This window comes from Coffea arabica, chromosome 10c, assembly GCF_036785885.1.
Source record: "Coffea arabica cultivar ET-39 chromosome 10c, Coffea Arabica ET-39 HiFi, whole genome shotgun sequence".
Taxonomy (NCBI): Eukaryota; Viridiplantae; Streptophyta; class Magnoliopsida; order Gentianales; family Rubiaceae; genus Coffea; species Coffea arabica.
Genome location: NC_092329.1, coordinates 43988793 through 44008092, shown reverse-complemented (window position 1 = coordinate 44008092; position 19300 = coordinate 43988793). Strand labels below are relative to the sequence as shown.

The 19300-nt window shown below is 37.0% G+C and overlaps 1 protein-coding gene across 1 annotated transcript; it reads left to right on the top strand.

The window, feature by feature from the left end:
- The first annotated feature begins 14036 nt into the window (after positions 1–14036).
- On the top strand, positions 14037–18967 carry LOC113714612 (phosphatidylinositol 4-phosphate 5-kinase 2-like). The gene is made up of 8 exons (XM_027238544.2): positions 14037–15711; positions 15808–15972; positions 16137–16302; positions 16515–16625; positions 16720–16913; positions 17001–17131; positions 17220–17313; positions 18142–18967. The coding sequence occupies exons 1-8, from the start codon at positions 14381–14383 to the stop codon at positions 18428–18430; spliced, it is 2481 nt and encodes an 826-aa protein (XP_027094345.2). The 5' UTR covers positions 14037–14380; the 3' UTR covers positions 18431–18967.
- Positions 18968–19300: the final 333 nt, after the last annotated feature.

The following is a 19300-nucleotide window of genomic DNA, read 5'->3' as shown; positions in this document are numbered from 1 at the left end:
CAACTCTTGCCAGGACTCAAGACAATTCAAATCGAACTTAACGATACATACCAAATACTACAAGTCAAAATGAAGGAAAGTCGCTTCCTTAACTAAATATTCAAATCTTACATCATGTTTACAAAAGATACATCAAGTCCCAAAATATAACCATTAAAAGTCGACTAAACATTTACAACCCAAATTCCAATCAAAGGTATAATCTAGTCGATTTTTCTAAAATCTTCCAATCCAACCTGTTAAGGAAAACAAACTAATGGGATGAGCCAATACTCATTGAGGGCAAGAAACGCACATGCAAACACATAATCCAAGTAGCCACAAATTACATAGTAAGTAAAGCTATAAAGTTCGAATAATTCACATTTCGAATAGGAAAAATAAACAGAAACAATTCAAGGATACTGTAGCTCTCAGGAGCTAAATTTCACGTAGTCGAGTTGAAGTTTTGATCACATCTCACGTTGACACTCCGTCAACCATATAAGTATCAAATCCGTAGATACACCACTTTTTTTCGAATCCCGTCACCGTCACACGCCCTTACCGGGCCCGCTCATCAAATTTTTGATAATACTCGAGTATATCATGGCAATACTGCACGAGTAATGCCGAGCAAGATCTTTCCAATAGATCATACTCTACGAATATCTCATGGTTTGCTAAGCTTATCAACCAAGCCCATACTGGCTCGATTCGCAAAGTTAGCCAACAAGTTTGGACGTCCTCCGAATACGAATACGAATACAAATATGAATACGAATATAAGTCGATAGCAACGCTCAAATCGACGATTCCAAATAGGAATCACAAATACGGATCACATATACGAATCACAAATACGAATCACATCCACATTACCATGTACAAGTCGGATATGAATTCACATAGCAAAAATTCGAATATAATTTCATTTGAAAGAGAACGAGTGTGGTAAAGTACACACTCGTCTCAAAATTTGAAATGCACATAACGGATAAGAAACAGTTAACCATTTTAGCAACAAATTCATGCACTTGACACTTACCAATCGAAACAAGGGAGTAAGTGCGTAAATGGGCCTTTAGGTGTTCCCCTCGAGATCCTGTTGAAGGTCTCCTTGAGTACCTGAGCAAATAGTAATTGTCTATTACACACTATCGCTTCAAACCCCTAATTATCGAGGAAGATTGCACACTTGTACAATCTAAGAAATTTCACGGAAATGAGCCTTAATTACTCGTAAATCAAGACTCAAAAGTGAAGTTTTAAAACACAAGTGAAATCTGATTTTCATCTTTGAAATTAAGTGTAAAACAGTTTAGCAATATCGAAGGAAAATAGAGAGTTCGCAACTCTCAATTTCTTTTAAGTTCGGAAATTTCAGATTTGTCACCCATATTTTGAAAAATCGTATCTCATTCTCTACAAGTCCAAAATTAGAAAACTTGGTGCTATTGGAAACTACTTCCAAAGTACTAAAACTTCCTAGAAAACACTTTTCCATGATTCTAATTGAAAAATATTCAAAATTTAGCCCAAAGTTGCTGTTTTAGAAAGTCAAGACAGATTTGGGTTGATTTTCGACAAAGTTTGAAAATTTGGCAAAATTCATACAATTCGAGCTAGCCTCTAAAATTTGGAACTCTATTAGAGTTATAATCCAGGTTTAAAACAAAATAAGCAGAATGAGAATTAAAGTTTCGAACACCAAGATATGGTAGCTCAAAGTTACCCAAATTTCCTTGTTAAACAAGGGTTTTCCAAAATCAAGTCACGAACTTTGGAAGTTTAGTTGAGCAATGAAACGGCCTCGGAATAACACCAAAATTAGCAATATAATACTACCATATAAGGGTTATTCCTCTACCAAATTTCATGAAGAAATAAGTACAAAAAGTGGGTTAACAAAACCGTTGAAATCACAAGAAATTTTAAGGCTAAGTTGCCTTTGAACTTCCGTTTTGCCGTTTCCAAACATTTGATCAAAGGACATCTCGAACATGGTTCATTCCAGTAGGAAATGTCCAAAATATGTTCAAGGTACATTCGATAGATGATTTACAATAAGAAACTTTGGATAACAAGTCCCAAACCGTAGTTAGTTTCAAATCTGTCCAAAACACTGTTTTCGCTCACAAAGTTAGTTTTGAATTTCAATCATAAATCACTCAATTCAACTCAGAATTGAGCGTGGTTTGTGGCTTTAGAAAATAGACTCATAAGGCTATAGTTTCTCAGAAGAAACCATTTTCAAAATCTGTCCATAACCAACTCATTCGTGAGCATCAAATTGCAACTCATGTGCTGCCTTCCAGGAAGCAATGAAACAGGACAGTGGATTTCAAACGAATGGTTTGGCTTGCTCAAGTGGAATCAGAATGTGCATTTTATACCAATAGAAAGCTGGGAATGTCTAGTTTCCAGTGCCATAAACGGTACTCAATTTCGACATCGGAGTAAAAAGATATAGCCAAAACAAATACACTACCTGGGTGAATACGGGATAAATTTCCAGATTTCTAAACTTTCGTAAATCCAACATTTGGGTGACCAAATCAAGTTATTTTTTAATGCAACTTTTTACACAACTAATATAACATGTAAACAACATAAAAAAGTCATTAGAATCTCAAAATTTTGCACAAAAATGGTCGAACAAGATAGGGGTAAAACGGTCACTTTTGCTCCAAGCACCTCCTTTGATTTTCTACCAACAATACAACATTAATCCACTAATGTAAGCACTAAACCACCATTAATTTCATCATCAATCATCAAATCAGTCTTTCCATCAAAAGTGGGAGTTCATAGAGCCCACACAACAAGAATCCACCATAAATAAGACTACCCACATGCATACCAATAGCTTATATGTGCATTACTACTTCCATAAAACAAGAATTTGAGAGTTGATCGTTACCTACTTTTGTTGATGATTTAAACAGAAACTTCGGTCCTCTTAGAGCTCACAAAAACTATGGATTTGAAGCTCCTTTGGTGGCTTAAGATAATCACCAAGTACTTAGCAAAGTGCGGTTAAATTTTGAGGTGATTTGGTGAAGGATTGAAACAAGATTTGATGAAGAAAATGGAAGAGTTTCTTGGTTCATTTTTGTTCTTGATGGCCGGCTATTTTGGTGTGAAAATGAGAGTTCCAGCCGTGCATTTGAGGTGAGAAAAGAAGGGTTTTGATCTGGTGTGATGCGTCCATGAGAAGTTTAAGAATGTGCGGCCAAAAATGCCCCAAAAGTCAACTAAGGATAGTGTGCGAACGCGCGTGTTTCGTGCTTGTTTCCTCTCGGGTTTGTTTCATTTGTGCACTAAACCTTTAATGCACTTCCATTCATACTATTATTATTCACTCTTAATAGTCTAAAGTAAAGGTCTTAAGTCCCTCAATTAATCGCGCGCATAAAAACACGTACTTTCGATTTGTGCGCGATAAAGTGAAATTTTCAAGAAATTCTTATAACGATAGTATCACTAACTAATAGTTGAGTACTTAAATATAAAAATATCTATTTTAACACTAATGTACAAGTCTCCAATTTTTCAAGATTATTGTATTCTCGAATCGATTATTATTTCCAATCGCGTATTCACTATTCTCACTTTACGAGCTTTCAAAAATTAAATTTTGAAACGAGTCAGTTTAAAAATATAAATAAATCATAGTTTCTTGTAATTGAGTATAAAGAGGTCAAAATAAAATATTCGAGGCAAACGGGCAATTAAATATTGAAATAAGCTAGTAATAGGGGTTTAAAATAGGAAATTTTACAAGTCCTCACATAAGTCGAGTTTTAATTCTTCAAATCTCCAAGTAATTTTTCTTAATCTACTATTGATCATTCTTATGTCTTCAAAATTAATAAACTCTCAATTCAAATATAGTTTCGAAAAACGTGTACTCGTTGTTCCGAACTAAACGAGTTTTCGAAAAGTAAATTTTTTCAACAAAACGCTTTAAAAATATAAAAGAGGCGTTGTTCCATATAAATGGATTTTAAATGGTCGAAATAAATAATTCGGAGAAAATGAGTAAATAAATATTTAAGTAAACTTGTAATATTTGATAAATAAGAAAATTTTCGAGTCCTCACATCCTCCCCTCCTTAAAAGGAATTTCGTCCTCGAAATTCACACTTAGAACAATATCATTCTCGTAATAGTTAAGTCTACCAGATCAATCACTAACTTACATTTTTCCAACCCATATTGCACAATTTCTATTCATTCAACTAGTAATCAAACATTGATTTTTCTCATTAGATATTTTAATTTCCAGGTCATAGGGCAACATAATCGATCTCTTATCTATCTCATATAAGTAATGTCTCCACCTCTTTAATGCAAATATTATAGCCACTAAGTTCCAATCATGAGTCGACTACTTCCTCTCGTGGTATTTTAACCTCCCAAAGTTATACACAATCACCTCATCATGTATTATTCATATATTCTAACCATCCTTTAAAGCATCTGTAAGAATCACAGAATTGTCTCCTCCGTTTTGTAGGGCTAACACAAGTGCATCGATTAAACATTTTTCACTTTCAAAAACCTTCCTCACATTTAGAATCCCAAGTCACTTGCTAAGTCTTACACTCTTAGAAAAATCCTTGATAAACCAAAGATAACATTCAGCTATCTCTAAGAATTCCAAATGTCAATAGAATTTTCTAGTCATTTCCTCTTAAACAGTTTCTACTTTACCTGAGTCAATAACAATTCCTTTCTTAGATATTGTATGATCTAGAAAGGCTATTTCTTTCAATCGAACTCACGTTTATTGAACTTAACAAAAGCTGGCATTTTTTTTTCTCGGAGTTTGCAAAACTATCATCAGGTGTTTTTCATGCTCTTCTCATACTTTAAAATATACCGATATACCATCAATGAATGCCACCACAGATTAATCCAATTACGATTTAAAACCCTGATGCATTTAGGTCATAATTGCTGCTAGTGCATTAGTCAACTCAAAGGGCATAACTGCAACTTCAAACGTCCCTATCTTGAATCGGAAACGGTCTTAAGCACATCAGTTCCTAGGATTCCCAATTAGTCGTAACTCTATTTTAAATTCCTTATTCACTGCTTCTGGCCATTGATCAAAATCCTCGGCTATGTGAGACAATGGAGTATTTGCTCTTAATGATCACATCGTTCAAGTCTCGATAATCTATATATAACCTCAAGTTTCCATTCCAAATATGATATCTGATCCCTCAATCGTTAAACTCATCAAATCTATCAAATATTCCCTTTCACTAACCCAAGTCTCACAATCTTAATATATCAAATTGGCAATCAAACATTGGGTCCCAACTTCAACACCAAGTTCTCGATTTGGTCATGATCCCTGTTCATCTCCAAGATCTCAAGTTTGCCTACCCTCTTACGTACAATCTCGATCACGTCTACTACTGTTCATGTCTTATTATCAATCTAAAGGTGTAGGATAAAGTGTATCTATACATATAAACCAATCAATCAATCAAAAGCAAGGTACATCTCCATATGTCATGGAAAATCGTAATAGTTGCATCAAATCGGGATAAATTTATCAAATCATTTTAAAAGAAAAAGAAAAACAAATAAGATTATACCACAACGTGTCAAGTTGCCAAGATACAAAAATAACAAAAGACTTTTCTCTTTTTCAAAAGATCAGAACCTCCAAAGGTGTTAGTGTAGACTAAAGTAAAAGTACAGACTCTATCCCTCGAGTAGAGTCAAAGTCATCCTCACACATAGAATTTTCACTACTAGGATCCTTTCATAGCCATGGGTACTAATTATTCCCCTTGAGTTTGGGGTTTCTTAACCCCTTGCCCTCGGCCCCTTTTTACTTCTTTGGCCGTTCTTAATTTTAACATTCACAAAAGCATGCCATGAAACGAGTGCACATATACGAAGTTTGAAAGTGACACTTTAACCATGCCAAACAAATACAAGAATAAAAAGAGAAGACACCGAAATAATCACAAATGTGTACAATCCAATCATAGATTTGAAATTATGAAATAATAAAATCAAGTGTCTCATGAGTAACATTCAATTGTTTCACAAGATAGTAAACATAATCAAGCAAAACATAGCATAGCATCATCTATAGGCTCCACCCTTGGCATTGAGAACGGGAGCACAAGAGGCGTAACATGTCCTTCAGACTTAAACAAAGCTAAAAAAAAAAAATCCACCACCGAATTCTTTATATCGTCCTCTGCACACAGCCATCCCATGGTCTCGTCCTTGATCTGTGAGATATAGTTAGAATTTCTCATTTGTTTCACCATCGATTAAAAAAAGGAAGTATTGGCATCACCCTCTTTGAGCCATTTAATAGCTGTCTTTTGATGCCAAAACTCCTCCTTCACCGACAACTCCCTCAAATACACAGTTTGGGCCTCATTGAGGCATAATTTGCAAGATTCATTGCACAGTGAGTCGAACTCCACCTCTCACTACTTATATAGGTCCTTTGCCATCTTAACTTGAAAAAAAAAATATTTTCAAAAACTTGCTTACTTCAAATTCTTAACTTTGCCCGAGTGGCTACCAATTTCGAGTAGAAATGGGCCATTCCAACTCTTGACACAGAGTCTCTCCACGCCGTCGAAACCAAGTCCATGAAAGGAAAGGTGTTTATGCCATATGTTAAGATATCTTAAGGCAGGAACCAAAAGTGAAGCCTTACCCACCCGAATTAGAAGCGGAGAATGGTCTAACCTACCCCGATGAAGATGAAAGACCTTAGTGAGCGCATACGCGCCCGCCCAAGTAGAATTCACTAACTCTCTATCCAATCGCTACCAGATCGAGCCATTCATCCAAGTGAATAGGCTACCATCAAAGTCGACAGTGGAAATACCACAAGTGAACATAAAAGAGTTAAACTTCTCCATATTGGTGACATTTACCAGCAAGTCCTCACACCTTTCTTCCGCTATCAATACCACATCAAAATCTCCAGTTACAATCTACGAGTCAAGCATTCTCATAGTAAGATCCTCAAGGGCCTTCTAGAGGGGGAACCTACCTACTCTCGACCATTTAGCATACACCGCGGACAAATATAGAACGCTGCCAGATTGAAAAGAGAGGCATGCATGCACAACCTGCTCCTCCAGCTCGATGAAGTTGAATTTGTAGACACTACTCCATAAAAACCACACCTTACTATTTAAAAAGGAAGAACCATGATCAAGACATAATCGACACCGAACTACCTTTACCTTGCTAATATCTGACATTGGCTCTAGCAAAATAACTAACAAAATTGCATTATGAACACAGATCTTGTGCAAATATTTAAGAGAATCCGACCATGAAGCTCAATATTCCAAATAATAAACCTAAACGGGTTTAACATGAGACCTCAAAAAATATGAAACTTGAGATGACTGTGCAACCTGTTTCTTTGTACCTTTTGGCTGCTAACCTTCCTTGCCACTTTCTCGACACCTTGAGAATCAAGATTCAGACCACTTAGTAATTCCTTATCTACTTCATCTAACAAAGCTGACTGAGGACAGTCATTATCTATGAAGGACTGACAATGCTGCTCCAACCCATTGTGAAATTGTAGCAAGCCATTCAATAACACTTTGATCTCCCTTAAGCTCCCAACCGACATCCTACGCTCCAACTGCGACCTCTTCAAGTGACGACGAGAGGATGATGATGGAGAAATGACCTGAGCAAAAACTCCCGTCAAATCATCGTTCTCCTCCATAAACGTCAAGGCCGTGAACCTGTTATCCAAATGTACTGGTTGCACCAAACCCCTCTCCTTCTCCTCAACTGCTATAGAAGCTGGAGGCATCTCCCTCCACTGGTCCTGTAGAGACTCCTCCACTGTCGCGACAGGCCCGGTTTGCTCAGCAGTTCGCATATCAAGCCCCGTGGAGGAAGAAGGTACATCTGCTTGCCCAACCAAAATAGGGTTTCGCAACTGGTGATCCTCCTCCTCAGGCTCATTAAAATCAACCCCCACAGGTCGCGCATCAAGTGTTGTGGGAGAGACACTGCAACTAAACTCCTGCCAAATTATTCACTTACCATTATCTGCAGTATCCCCCCGCTCTGTAGTCGGTTGATGTGGAGGTTGTTTCTCCCTTACATCTTGATGCTTTGGTATGTAGATTGTCCTGCCTTTAGAGGCACCAGCTGCCGCCGACGGAGCAATAGCCCTTGGCACTTGTGAAGGACAGAGTGAAGGATTCTTCTTGAAATAGTCACCTTTCTCATACCCAAACTTGTTGCAGAATGAGCAGAAGACAGGCCAATTCTCAAAACTAACAAGCTACCAAAACCCATAATTCTTCACCTATACAAATCCTCCTGATCGGTGTCTTGGAAATATCAACTTCCACTAGAACTCGAGCCACTGAAGGTCTTCGCAGGTCACACGAAGCCCTATCAATCCTCAGCAGACGACCAAGCATAGAAGCCAGCTTTGACAACTGTGACTTATATAAAAAAGGAAGAGGTTAATCTGGAAAATTCACCCACATTGGAGCAATGGAAACTCCTTGGTTTGCCTTGAAGTCTAATGTCCACTTCGATACCGGCATGGGCGAACTTTGAACATACTAGGTCCTCCAAACAAATAGCTGCGTATAGTCTTCCTTGAGCAAAGGACATGTTAACGCGTGATTTGGATCAAGAAGGCCAACAGAACAATTACCTCTTAACCCCTAATGCAGCAGTGATGAACTTACGGATAACTTCCATGGGCGGGCGGCTAAAGGGGAATCAGCCCACCAAGGCATTGTGAAAAGGTTTGGCCAAGCCTAACATGTCCTCATGAGACATCTGCAGAGCCGATTCTCCCCGAAATGACGAAACAATCCCTACATCAGCGCAGGGGTCTGTAGCAGAGATAGATGCTAAAGCCACAGCCACTGCAAAGCTCTTTGGCGGTGCCAAACCACCACTTCTAGACGGCTGGTTAGGTGGCTGTAAAGCCGCCATGACTGGTTCCTAGTTTCTAGCCGATAACCCTAGTCCAGTTAGCGCCATAAGTGCTAGAGTTAATTAGAGGGTTAAACTATATTTTTACCTACTAGCAGAGGTGCAATTTTGAGAATAAAAAATGCCCATCAAATAAAATTGACCATTCTCTTGTTTATTCAATGATTTGAATGCTTCAAATCACTAACTAGCATAAGGGGATTTGGGGCATAATTGATGATCAATTCAAAGAGTTCATATCAAATGTTAGATATCTTAACGATATAGAAAAATTCAATTGTGCATACAAACATAAAATAAAGAATGCAAAGTATTTTCTTTAGCATTCTACATATCTAAATAATATGTGTGCACATCTCCACCAATTAATATATCACAAAAATGATTTAGACTCAGTTGTAAAGACATGAATACATTCTCATTTTGCTGTGCATAAAGGTAAAGAAAATGCAACACTTTTGTGCGTGTGTATGTTAGTAGATGCAATTTTTCCTTCACAGTTAATATATTAAACAATTCATCCAAATTTGTAGGCATGTGTACATTAATAGTAGATATTTCAATTAATACTCAATCTTAGGTGCACAATTAGGAGTGGAACCACATAGCTTTAAGGGTGGGCATTTCTCCCTTCCGCTTTGTCCCTCCTCCTCCCCTCATGTTTGCTAAAATTATATAATAGGCTTTAAACTTTTTAAATATTTTTAATTTGCACTACATTTACACCTCTTGAATTTTATAAAATTTCTTTCTTTAGTTGTATTGCCTCCACCTCCCTATAAAATTTTTCTACATTTAAATTTTTCTAAGACTTTGTGAAAGTTTCTCCTTTTTTTTGTATTGACCCCTCAAAAATAAAACATTTATAATGATAGCCATTGACAAAAGTAATGTAGCTCCAAATTAAGTATTGGTGTCCCCTTAATATATATAGTGTATTTATATTGCAAATCCATGAGAATAATATAAACTTGTGGGACATCCACAAAGTTCAATGAAAATGTATCTTCATTCTGCTACATTATATCTAGAATTTACAACTTATAATTGTCCATTCCTTATAGGATCCTGTCTACATCATTGTGCACAACAGGCAAGAAGATCACATATTTTTCCTCCACTATTGTTACATCATACAGTTGATGCAAACTGCTATCTCCTTGGACTAATAATTTGTGGTGCCTCCAATCCCATAATATCAATTATTCGTTAAAACAACCTATGCTGAATAATTGGAGAAGATGACGGTTAAGCCAAGTTGAGCCACTCAGTCTCTAGTATTGCCCCTTTTGTTTGTGTAGATCTAGTCGGCTAGACTTTGGCGAGAAGAATTAAATCAATTAAAGAGTCGAACTTTAAACGTTAAATTAGCAAAATGAAACTTTTGAGCAATTAAAAGTTGAGGGGCTAAATAAGCTATTTTCCTAGTTGTAGGGAGTACTTGTACGGGTCCTCACCCTCTTTACACAGCAATTAAGAAGCAACCTAATGTGCGTGCAGGTTTGTTAAAATGAATAATATTTTGGGATAATATTGCAAACCTCTCTTGAGATTTCTCCCGATCTCACTTGACACCTCTGAAATTTTAAAAATATCACTTACCTCCCCTACTAATTATAAAAAGATTATATTAACCTTCATTTGATACATAATTCACATATCAAATAAATGGAACTAAAAAATTATTAAAAAAAAAAAGAAATGAAAGTTACTTTCTTCTCTTTCCCTTTCTTTCAACATTCACTCTTACTCATTTTTTAAAATGCCTATGCAATATTTTATTTATCAATTATAATAAATTAAAATTTGTTTATCTTTTATTTTTTGTGATTGTGATAAAGTGGGGTATGATTTATTTGCTTATTTTGAATTGATTTTTATAGTAATCAGTACAATTTAAAGGCTTGGGCATGTGTTGAGAAAAAGTTAGAAAAAAAAATATAAAGTTCATAAGAAATTGATTTTTGAGTATATAGAGTTAAATTGGTGCAAGTGTATTTCTTTACAAATATCTTTGTTATTTTTAAAATTTTATTTTTATGGGCTATAATATTATGATGTCGTAGTACTACTAAAAATTATTTTTTAGATGATGGTTTTTTTGAAGCAAACAAAGTGGTTTAGGAATATTTTTATTTAGCAAGTAAAAGGGTAGTTTAGGGTTTTGAAGATTTTGTTACACGAATGATAAAAATAAGGGAGGTAAGTGATATTTTTAAAACCTTAGTGGTGCCAGGTGATATTAAGAGAAACCTCAAGGAAGGTTTCTGCTATTATCCCTAATATTTTCCAATAATTCCTGGCATGTATTATTTAGAATCTAGGGTCTCTTCAATTAAGGTTTTATCCAGTTCCGTTTAATTGTGTAAACTGACACAATTTTGGTGTAAACTAATATATTTTTAGTATAATCATGAGATTTATATCAATTAATTGTAATTCATATTTATATTAAAAAAAAATACCAATTTATACTGAAATCTATTAGTTTACCCAACTGTGCCGAATGAGAACACGAGAGCTCCCATTTCCTATTGTCTATGCACCCATTTTAGAGGAGGAGCTGCACTAGAGACAAAGACATTATACTGAAGATGAAAATGACAATTACAGGCACGTCAGCCTCTTATCACAAATTCCAGTTTGGGCAATTCGGCTAAGGCGTGAGAACTTCAAAGGCATCATGGTGTTCCATTCTATTTTCTCACAGGGCAACCCACTAAATGAATATGGAACGTTAAGTTAGTGGACCACCACAACCAAACCCTACGGGTCCATATGCCTTTATGATTCATAATGCACCACCATTTCCAAAGCTTAGATAAAGATAAAATTGTATGCCAAGTATTCTTGTTGGTAGGATGCCTAAAAAGAACTTTGGGAAATCTTTGATTACCGGTCTCAATTGTAGAATTATTATTAACTTAGTATTTTTCTTGGAGCTAACAAAACATTATTCTTGCATTGACTTGGTTGGCTGATAGATGGCACTTGGACAAAATTTGCCTATCTCCCAGCATTGGGATCACGTACCAGGTCTCATTCATTATCTTAATCTCTAATCCCAAATTAGCTTACTAACCAATAAAATTTCAGGTTCTCTATATAATACAACACATGCTTAGACCTCATATACATTTGTTTATTTAGAGATATTGCGGCATTTTTGATGCTAATAGGTCACAATCCACTCCAATAAAACCTTGATTTTGTGTATAGGTTGGCAGTCCATCAGTTGATGTATATTTTCTGAAATTTCTAAGTTTAATGGCAAACAAGTACTAACGTTTTTTGACCTTAATGCCTCCCATTGTCGTGTGCTCGTTTGCGAATAATTTAATAAAATGAATTATTATTAATACAAAAGGCATTTGAAAAACATAGTAAAGTTTTTTGGTTTTCAAGGTAGTAATGTTGTTGATAAATAAATGTAGCGTAATTGTTCATTTTATAGGGTAATGAATTCTTGGATCTCACAAATCACATTACAGGAATTTGAGAATAAAACATGAACTACTGCACTCTTTAATATTTTTCAATTAGGTAGTACATTTAATCAACAAATTCCTAGAATTGTGGGAATTGTAACTAAGACTTGCATCCATAATTGGAGTTGTAAAATTTAATCTAATTTTCTAATAGTAGTAAAAAAAATTGAAATACAATGGTCAACCATTGGACGGCTGGCCCAGGGTTGAATTATTCCACACACCAAAGAATGAAGGGCAGCCGAGTAATTAAGTTTCAAACAATGAGGCCATAATGGTAATTACACTCCAAAACGACGCTTTCATCATAATTCCGATTCCCTCGTCCTTGTGATGTCTTTCTTCCCATTCCTAGGCATCGACGATTCCGCCACGCCACGATGAAACCAGAGAGAAAAAAATTGTAGTCACCGTCGAAGGGTATATTCGTCATAACATAGTATTGCTGATCGTACACCTGTAAACTGTTCTTGTCTTGGTATGTTTACCTTGGCCGCAAAAGAATTCTATGCACAACCGATCTCCAATTCCATAATGCTAAATGCAAAATCCATCAAAATCAATTGCCGACTCATCTCGTTCTATTTCTATCCCATCCTTTATTTGGTATTCCTAAAAGCTTCCATTTTACTGTAACATTTTTTTTTTCTATTTGAAATTGTTAAGTACGTGGAATTGAGAATAAAGGAATGTATTGAATCTGAAAATTCATCTGTTTTTTTCTCTCAAAAACTACAATCCAAACAAGTTACACACTAAATCCCATTTCTTGATTAGTTCCTTTACTTTATATTTCGGGTTGGAAATTAATTGCAGTTATAACATACAGGCCATTGTCTAACTCTTTACATTTTTCTTAATTTTTGCATTCTTGAATTAGCTAATACGTGATTTTTCACTCTAGATCTAATACCCTTTCAATCTAAATTGCACGCTTCTTGTACCTTCTCACATTCCCGACATGTGATATACATTTAACCAATTTATTAAACACGAGATTTCGTTTGTCCAATATTGTCTCCAAACACCTCTTACAATTTCTTTGATTACATTTAATTAACTTACTCCCTCTGTCCCACTTTAATAGTCCTGTATTCTTTTTTCATCTGTCCCAAAATATAATCCACTTTTCAATTAAAAAATATAGTTGTATTTTAATTTTCTTAAAATACCTTTATTTAATGTAAATAGTTGTTACTATAACCTACCTCATTTGATGAGAGTTGATTCTTTTTTTATCATCAATTCAAGTTCCCGTAAAGTTGTACCATATTTAATGTGAGATTATTTTAGAAAAATAGCAATCTAAATTTATTTTTCTTAAATTGTGTGAAAAAAGAAACGGACTATTAAAGTAGGACGGAGGGAATATTAAACATGAGATTTCGTTTATCCAACATTTTCTTCAAACACCTCTTACAACTTCTTCGATTCCATTAACATTATCTCATCCTTTAATTACTCTAATTACAACTAGATCAAACCCAATATGATGTGTTTGTGCACAAATCTTTCAAGAAAACGAGTGAAATCTTTAGTGCACCAATAAAACAAAGGTCCTACTAGTACAGTTTCTCTTTACTCTTTGCTTTATCGTTGGGAGGATTCTCACCTGTTCTCGCACAACACGAGAGAGAGTAAATATAAGCCCAAAAGCGAAAAGGCACACATTTATTGCACTATTCACACATATACACACAACACTACAACGCCTCAGCACCACCGCAACGCATCTACTCATCAGATAAAGAGAGAAAAAGAGTAAAAAAAAAACAGAAGACGTCGGAAATAATGCTTGTTGGGCAGCTGGGCTCTACAGCTCTGGCTCTATCATTTCTAGTTTATCTTCGTCTTCTTCGTCATTTATTCCGGCTATAAATTATCTGTTTTTTTTGTCATATATATTTGGAGAAAAATTTGCAAGAAAAATGCCTGAATCTTTGCTGTGTACAAAACCCACAACGCTGGATGGAATACCCACAAACAAGAAGAAGAAATCAGAGGAAATTTTTCAGCAAGGAGAAGAAGAGAGGTTTGTGGAGTCCACCACGACGGCTAAGTCAGTGATTCTTATACCTCGGAGCAAATCTCAGGCGACTACCAGAAGGGTTACTCCTACGACGACCAGCATAGCCGGCGGTGCCACGTGCAGCAGCAGTGGAGGGGGTGGGGGAGGTGGTGGGGGAGGTAGCTCAGAGGGGAGCAACAACAGCGCCAGCTGGAGTAGTATAGAGAAGCATCTTCCTAATGGGGATCTGTATATAGGGAGTTTTTCAGGGAATTCTCCGCACGGATCGGGCAAGTATTTGTGGACAGACGGATGCATGTATGAAGGAGAGTGGAAGAGAGGGAAAGCATCGGGAAAAGGCAAGTTTTCATGGCCATCTGGGGCGACTTTCGAAGGGGAATTTAAGTCCGGTAGAATGGAAGGAACTGGGACTTTTATTGGACCCGATGGGGATATGTATCGAGGGTCTTGGTCTGCGGATCGAAAACATGGCTATGGTGTGAAGCATTACTGTAATGGGGACTATTATGAAGGGTATTGGAAGAAGAATTTGCAGGATGGACAGGGGAGATATGTTTGGAGGAATGGAAATGAGTATATCGGAGAATGGAAGAATGGCGTTATTAATGGGAGAGGAGTATTGGTTTGGGCTAATAATGGGAACAGATATGATGGAAATTGGGAAAATGGTGTTCCTAAAGGCCATGGAGTTTTCACCTGGCCTGATGGAAGTTGCTACATTGGTTGCTGGACAAAAGATTCTAAGAACCAAGGAAATCAGGTCCTCAATGGTACTTTTTACCCTGCACACAACAATAGTGGGAATAATGGACAAGGAAATGGTTGTAGTTTCGGGAAGGGGAACATGGAGGGGTTTGGAGGGTTGTTCAGCACGAAACTATCGGCACCTTTGATGATGGATGAGAATTTTGGTGGGATGGTGGTGGCAATGACGGGAAAGAAGAGGTCGTCGGTGGACGGAGGAAGAGGGAGCTTGACGGAAAGGAACTTTCCGAGGATTTGCATTTGGGAATCGGATGGTGAGGCTGGGGATATTACTTGTGATATTATTGATAATGTGGAGGCTTCTATGATATACGGGGATGGTATGGTGTTGGATCATCGAGATGGGCTTAAGCAGTTTCGGAGGAATCCTTGTTGTTTCAGTGGGGAAGTGAAGAAGCCAGGGCTGACCATTTCCAAAGGGCATAAGAACTATGATTTGATGCTCAATCTCCAGTTGGGTATTCGGTAAGTTTTTCATATCTTTAGTTCATTGTTGGAATGCTTAATTTTGTTTTTTTTGCCAAATTTCTTCACCTTACTTTGTATGATTCGTTGCTGTAGGCATTCGGTAGGGAAAGATGCCTTGAGAATAAGGGAACTAAAGCAGAGTGATTTTGATCCCAACGAGAAGTTTTGGACTAGGTTTCCTCCAGAAGGGTCAAAGAATACACCACCCCATCAATCAGTGGAGTTCCGGTGGAAGGATTATTGTCCCATGGTCTTCAGGTGTTATTTCACTTAAAAACTTTATTTGTTTCATTGTTTCTCTAATCTTGTGAGATTTTGTGTTTCTTCGTTTTAGCATAGCTTTTTAAATCTTGAAGAAATTCATTGCCAATCAAATTTCTGAAATGGTTCTGAATTTGGTCACTGGCTTGTTTGGATTTCAGGCATTTGAGGCAGCTATTCCAAGTGGATCCTGCTGATTACATGCTGGCCATATGTGGAAATCATGCTCTAAGAGAGCTCTCATCTCCTGGAAAGAGTGGAAGCTTCTTTTACCTGACCCAGGATGACAGATTTATGATAAAAACAGTCAAGAAATGTGAAGTCAAGGTTAGTTACCTACCTCATTGACTTTTATCATACTGAATTACAGGACGGAGGTGAAGAAGGATCACGTTAATAGCAAATTTATGGAATTGTTTAACCATTGTTTTGCCTCCAAAGACACTTATTTAAGTCAGGAAAATTTTCTAGTTAGGCTTGCTGATTAAGGCATGGTCAAATACAAATGGTGATTGAGGTCCTGGTAATCTGCTTGTCAGGTACTGATTAGGATGCTTCCTAGTTATTACAAGCATGTTTGCCGCTATGAGAATTCCCTCGTAGCAAAGTTTTATGGAGTTCATTGTGTCAAACCAGTAGGCGGTGTAAAGGTACGCATGGATGTTTAAAATTGTCATTCTTGAACTATGGTTGCATCTCTTAATTTAAATGCATGTCTAATTTCCTGCAACTTTGTTCTACTAGACGCGTTTCATTGTGATGGGCAATTTGGTCTGCTCGGAATACCGAATACACAGACGATTTGACCTCAAAGGATCATCCCATGGCCGCATTACAGACAAGCCAGAGGGGGAGATTGATGAAACTACAACGCTCAAGGACCTTGACCTGAACTTTGTGTTTCGGCTACAGCAAAATTGGTACCACGAGCTAATCAAGTCAGTTACATTTCCCTTCTGGGTTACTGAGCTTTATATTTCCCTTCAATTTTTAAAGCATGTATCTGATAACCTCTCTCTCTACAGACAAATAGAGCGAGATTGTGAGTTCTTGGAAGCTGAGAGAATCATGGATTACAGTCTTTTGGTTGGTATTCACTTCCGTGATGATAATACAGGTGATAAGATGGGTTTGTCACCTTTTGTCTTGCGGACAGGTAGTTTGTCATGCCACCCACAAGTCATTCACTAATAATCAATTTGTGGGACATTAAGAATATTGAAATCATGTGTTGGACTTTTCAGGGAATAGTGATTCGTATCAAACTGAGAAGTTTATGCGTGGCTGTCGCTTCCTTGAGGCAGAGCTGCAAGACATGGATCGCGTCCTTGCTGGGCGGTGAGTTTTTTGGCTCTTTACCTTTCTTAGCAGTTTGGACTTCCAGTTTAACAAGTTGTAAGGGAATAGATACATTTAATGGACAAAGCATTTTTCGTCTATTCTGTTTTATGGCTTCTGCCCTTCTGTAAAAGTCTTCTTATACCGAACCCTTTTAATTGTGAAAGCTAATATTTTCTACCATTACATTGCTGGGAGCTAGCTCATGATTGACGCTTGAAATTCTTATTTGACCATTAAGTTCTAGAATAATTTGTCTTTCATTAAATTTGAGCGTGGTGGTTGGAATCATTGAAGGGGGACTCTGGTTGTTGGCTATGCAGTTGCAGTTAGTTCACAGTAGACAACAGTTGTTTGTGGGGCATGTCTGGAGGATGGTCTTGTTATTGCTTTCCTGGATAAGAATGAGCCTTGATTTAGCAATTTTTGCCTCCTATGAATTAACAGTCTAGATGTTAATACAGCAAACAGTTGCCAACGCCTTAATAACCGCTAATCTAGGCAGAATATGATTGGTATAGAAGTTAATGTGGGATCAAATGAACAACTGTTGAGCGAGAAGTTTACATTAATTCTTTGGAATCTGCCTCGTTGAAATTCACTAAAATTGATGGTGTAAATATTTTTATGCTATAAAGTTTCAATGATTCTGGATGATGCTAGGGAATTAAAAACTTTCTGGTATAACATCTTCAAGGTGTATACGAGAGCTAAAAACTCTAGGTGAATGGTGATGCACATTCTTTGATGGCTTATTGCTTGAACTAGTTCCTTAAAGCTTTCGTTTTAGTGGGTGGTTTGATCTCATTTTTACATATTCATTACCAGGAAACCGTTGATCCGATTGGGGGCCAACATGCCTGCTAGAGCAGAGCGAGTTAATCGGAGGAGTGATTTTGATCAGTACACTCCTGGTTCTCGCAGCAGTGAAATCTATGAAATAGTATTATACTTTGGAGTCATAGATATTTTACAGGACTATGACATCAGCAAGAAGCTAGAGCATGCATACAAATCCTTGCAAGTTGATCCTACATCGATCTCGGCTGTTGATCCAAAGCTTTATTCCAAGAGATTTCGAGATTTCATTGGGAGAATATTCGTGGAAGATAGGTGATTCTACTGAACTGAAGAATGCTATGGTGGAATTCGAGTCTGTTCACTTGGAAAAGATTCTTCGTTGAATCTGAGATCCTTGCCATGGGGACCTATAGCTGGAAATGATGCAGCCTCCGGGCCGGTGGCGGGAAAACATTCGACCTCGAGTCATTGCCTGTATATGGGGTCCTTTGGGATTTGGCAGTGATGCGATATGGGGTTTTGCTGTGGCTGAATTTTGTGGAACAGCCACTACTGGAGTAGAGGTACTTGTACATTTTGGTGGGGAGTGGAATTGGTTTATGAATATCTTTTTTTTTTTTTCTTTTAGAGGATTTTGTGGTAGCCAAGGAATGTGAAGATTTGAAAGATAGGTATAGGGAACCGAGCAAGTGTTTCCCAGAGAGAAGATTCAAAAATATGGGAGGGGCTTTTTTCAATAATGAAGTGTACAGCAGCTCATAGGAAAAAAGTTGGATAGATTATTATGAAATTATGAAATTTTTTGTGAGAAAAGTTCCCAACAAGTAATTTTCGCTTGGTGGGCCTATATGAACTCTCTCTCTCTCTCTCTCTCTCTCTCTCTGTATTGTGCATAAATGGGGCGTCTTTATCTCTCACTCTCAGCCCCTCTGGTGTGTGGAGACATGAGAGAGATGAGGGGTCATTTACTTTTCCTTTTGTTGCAGGGAAAGAAGGGCATTGGGGCAGAGGGAGAGTTATAAACACACATGAAAAGGAGAGAAAGCTATAGGGAAAGATGCGCTGGTGTTTCTTGATCTAGCCCACTTTGTTAACCTTCCTCTTTTTCCACACTGTGTTTTTCATCTTTTTCTATGCTAACTAGTAGTATTATTTTTGAAACGTAATTACTAAAATAATATGCAAT

Excerpts from the sequence above, each read along its gene's own strand:
- LOC113714612 (XM_027238544.2), top strand. The coding sequence starts at position 14,381 with ATGCCTGAATCTTTGCTGTGTACAAAACCCACAACGCTGGATGGAATA. Across the intron at positions 15,973-16,136 it reads TATTGTCCCATGGTCTTCAG|GCATTTGAGGCAGCTATTCC; the intron begins GTGTTATTTCAC and ends TTTGGATTTCAG. Across the intron at positions 17,132-17,219 it reads ACCTTTTGTCTTGCGGACAG|GGAATAGTGATTCGTATCAA; the intron begins GTAGTTTGTCAT and ends TGGACTTTTCAG.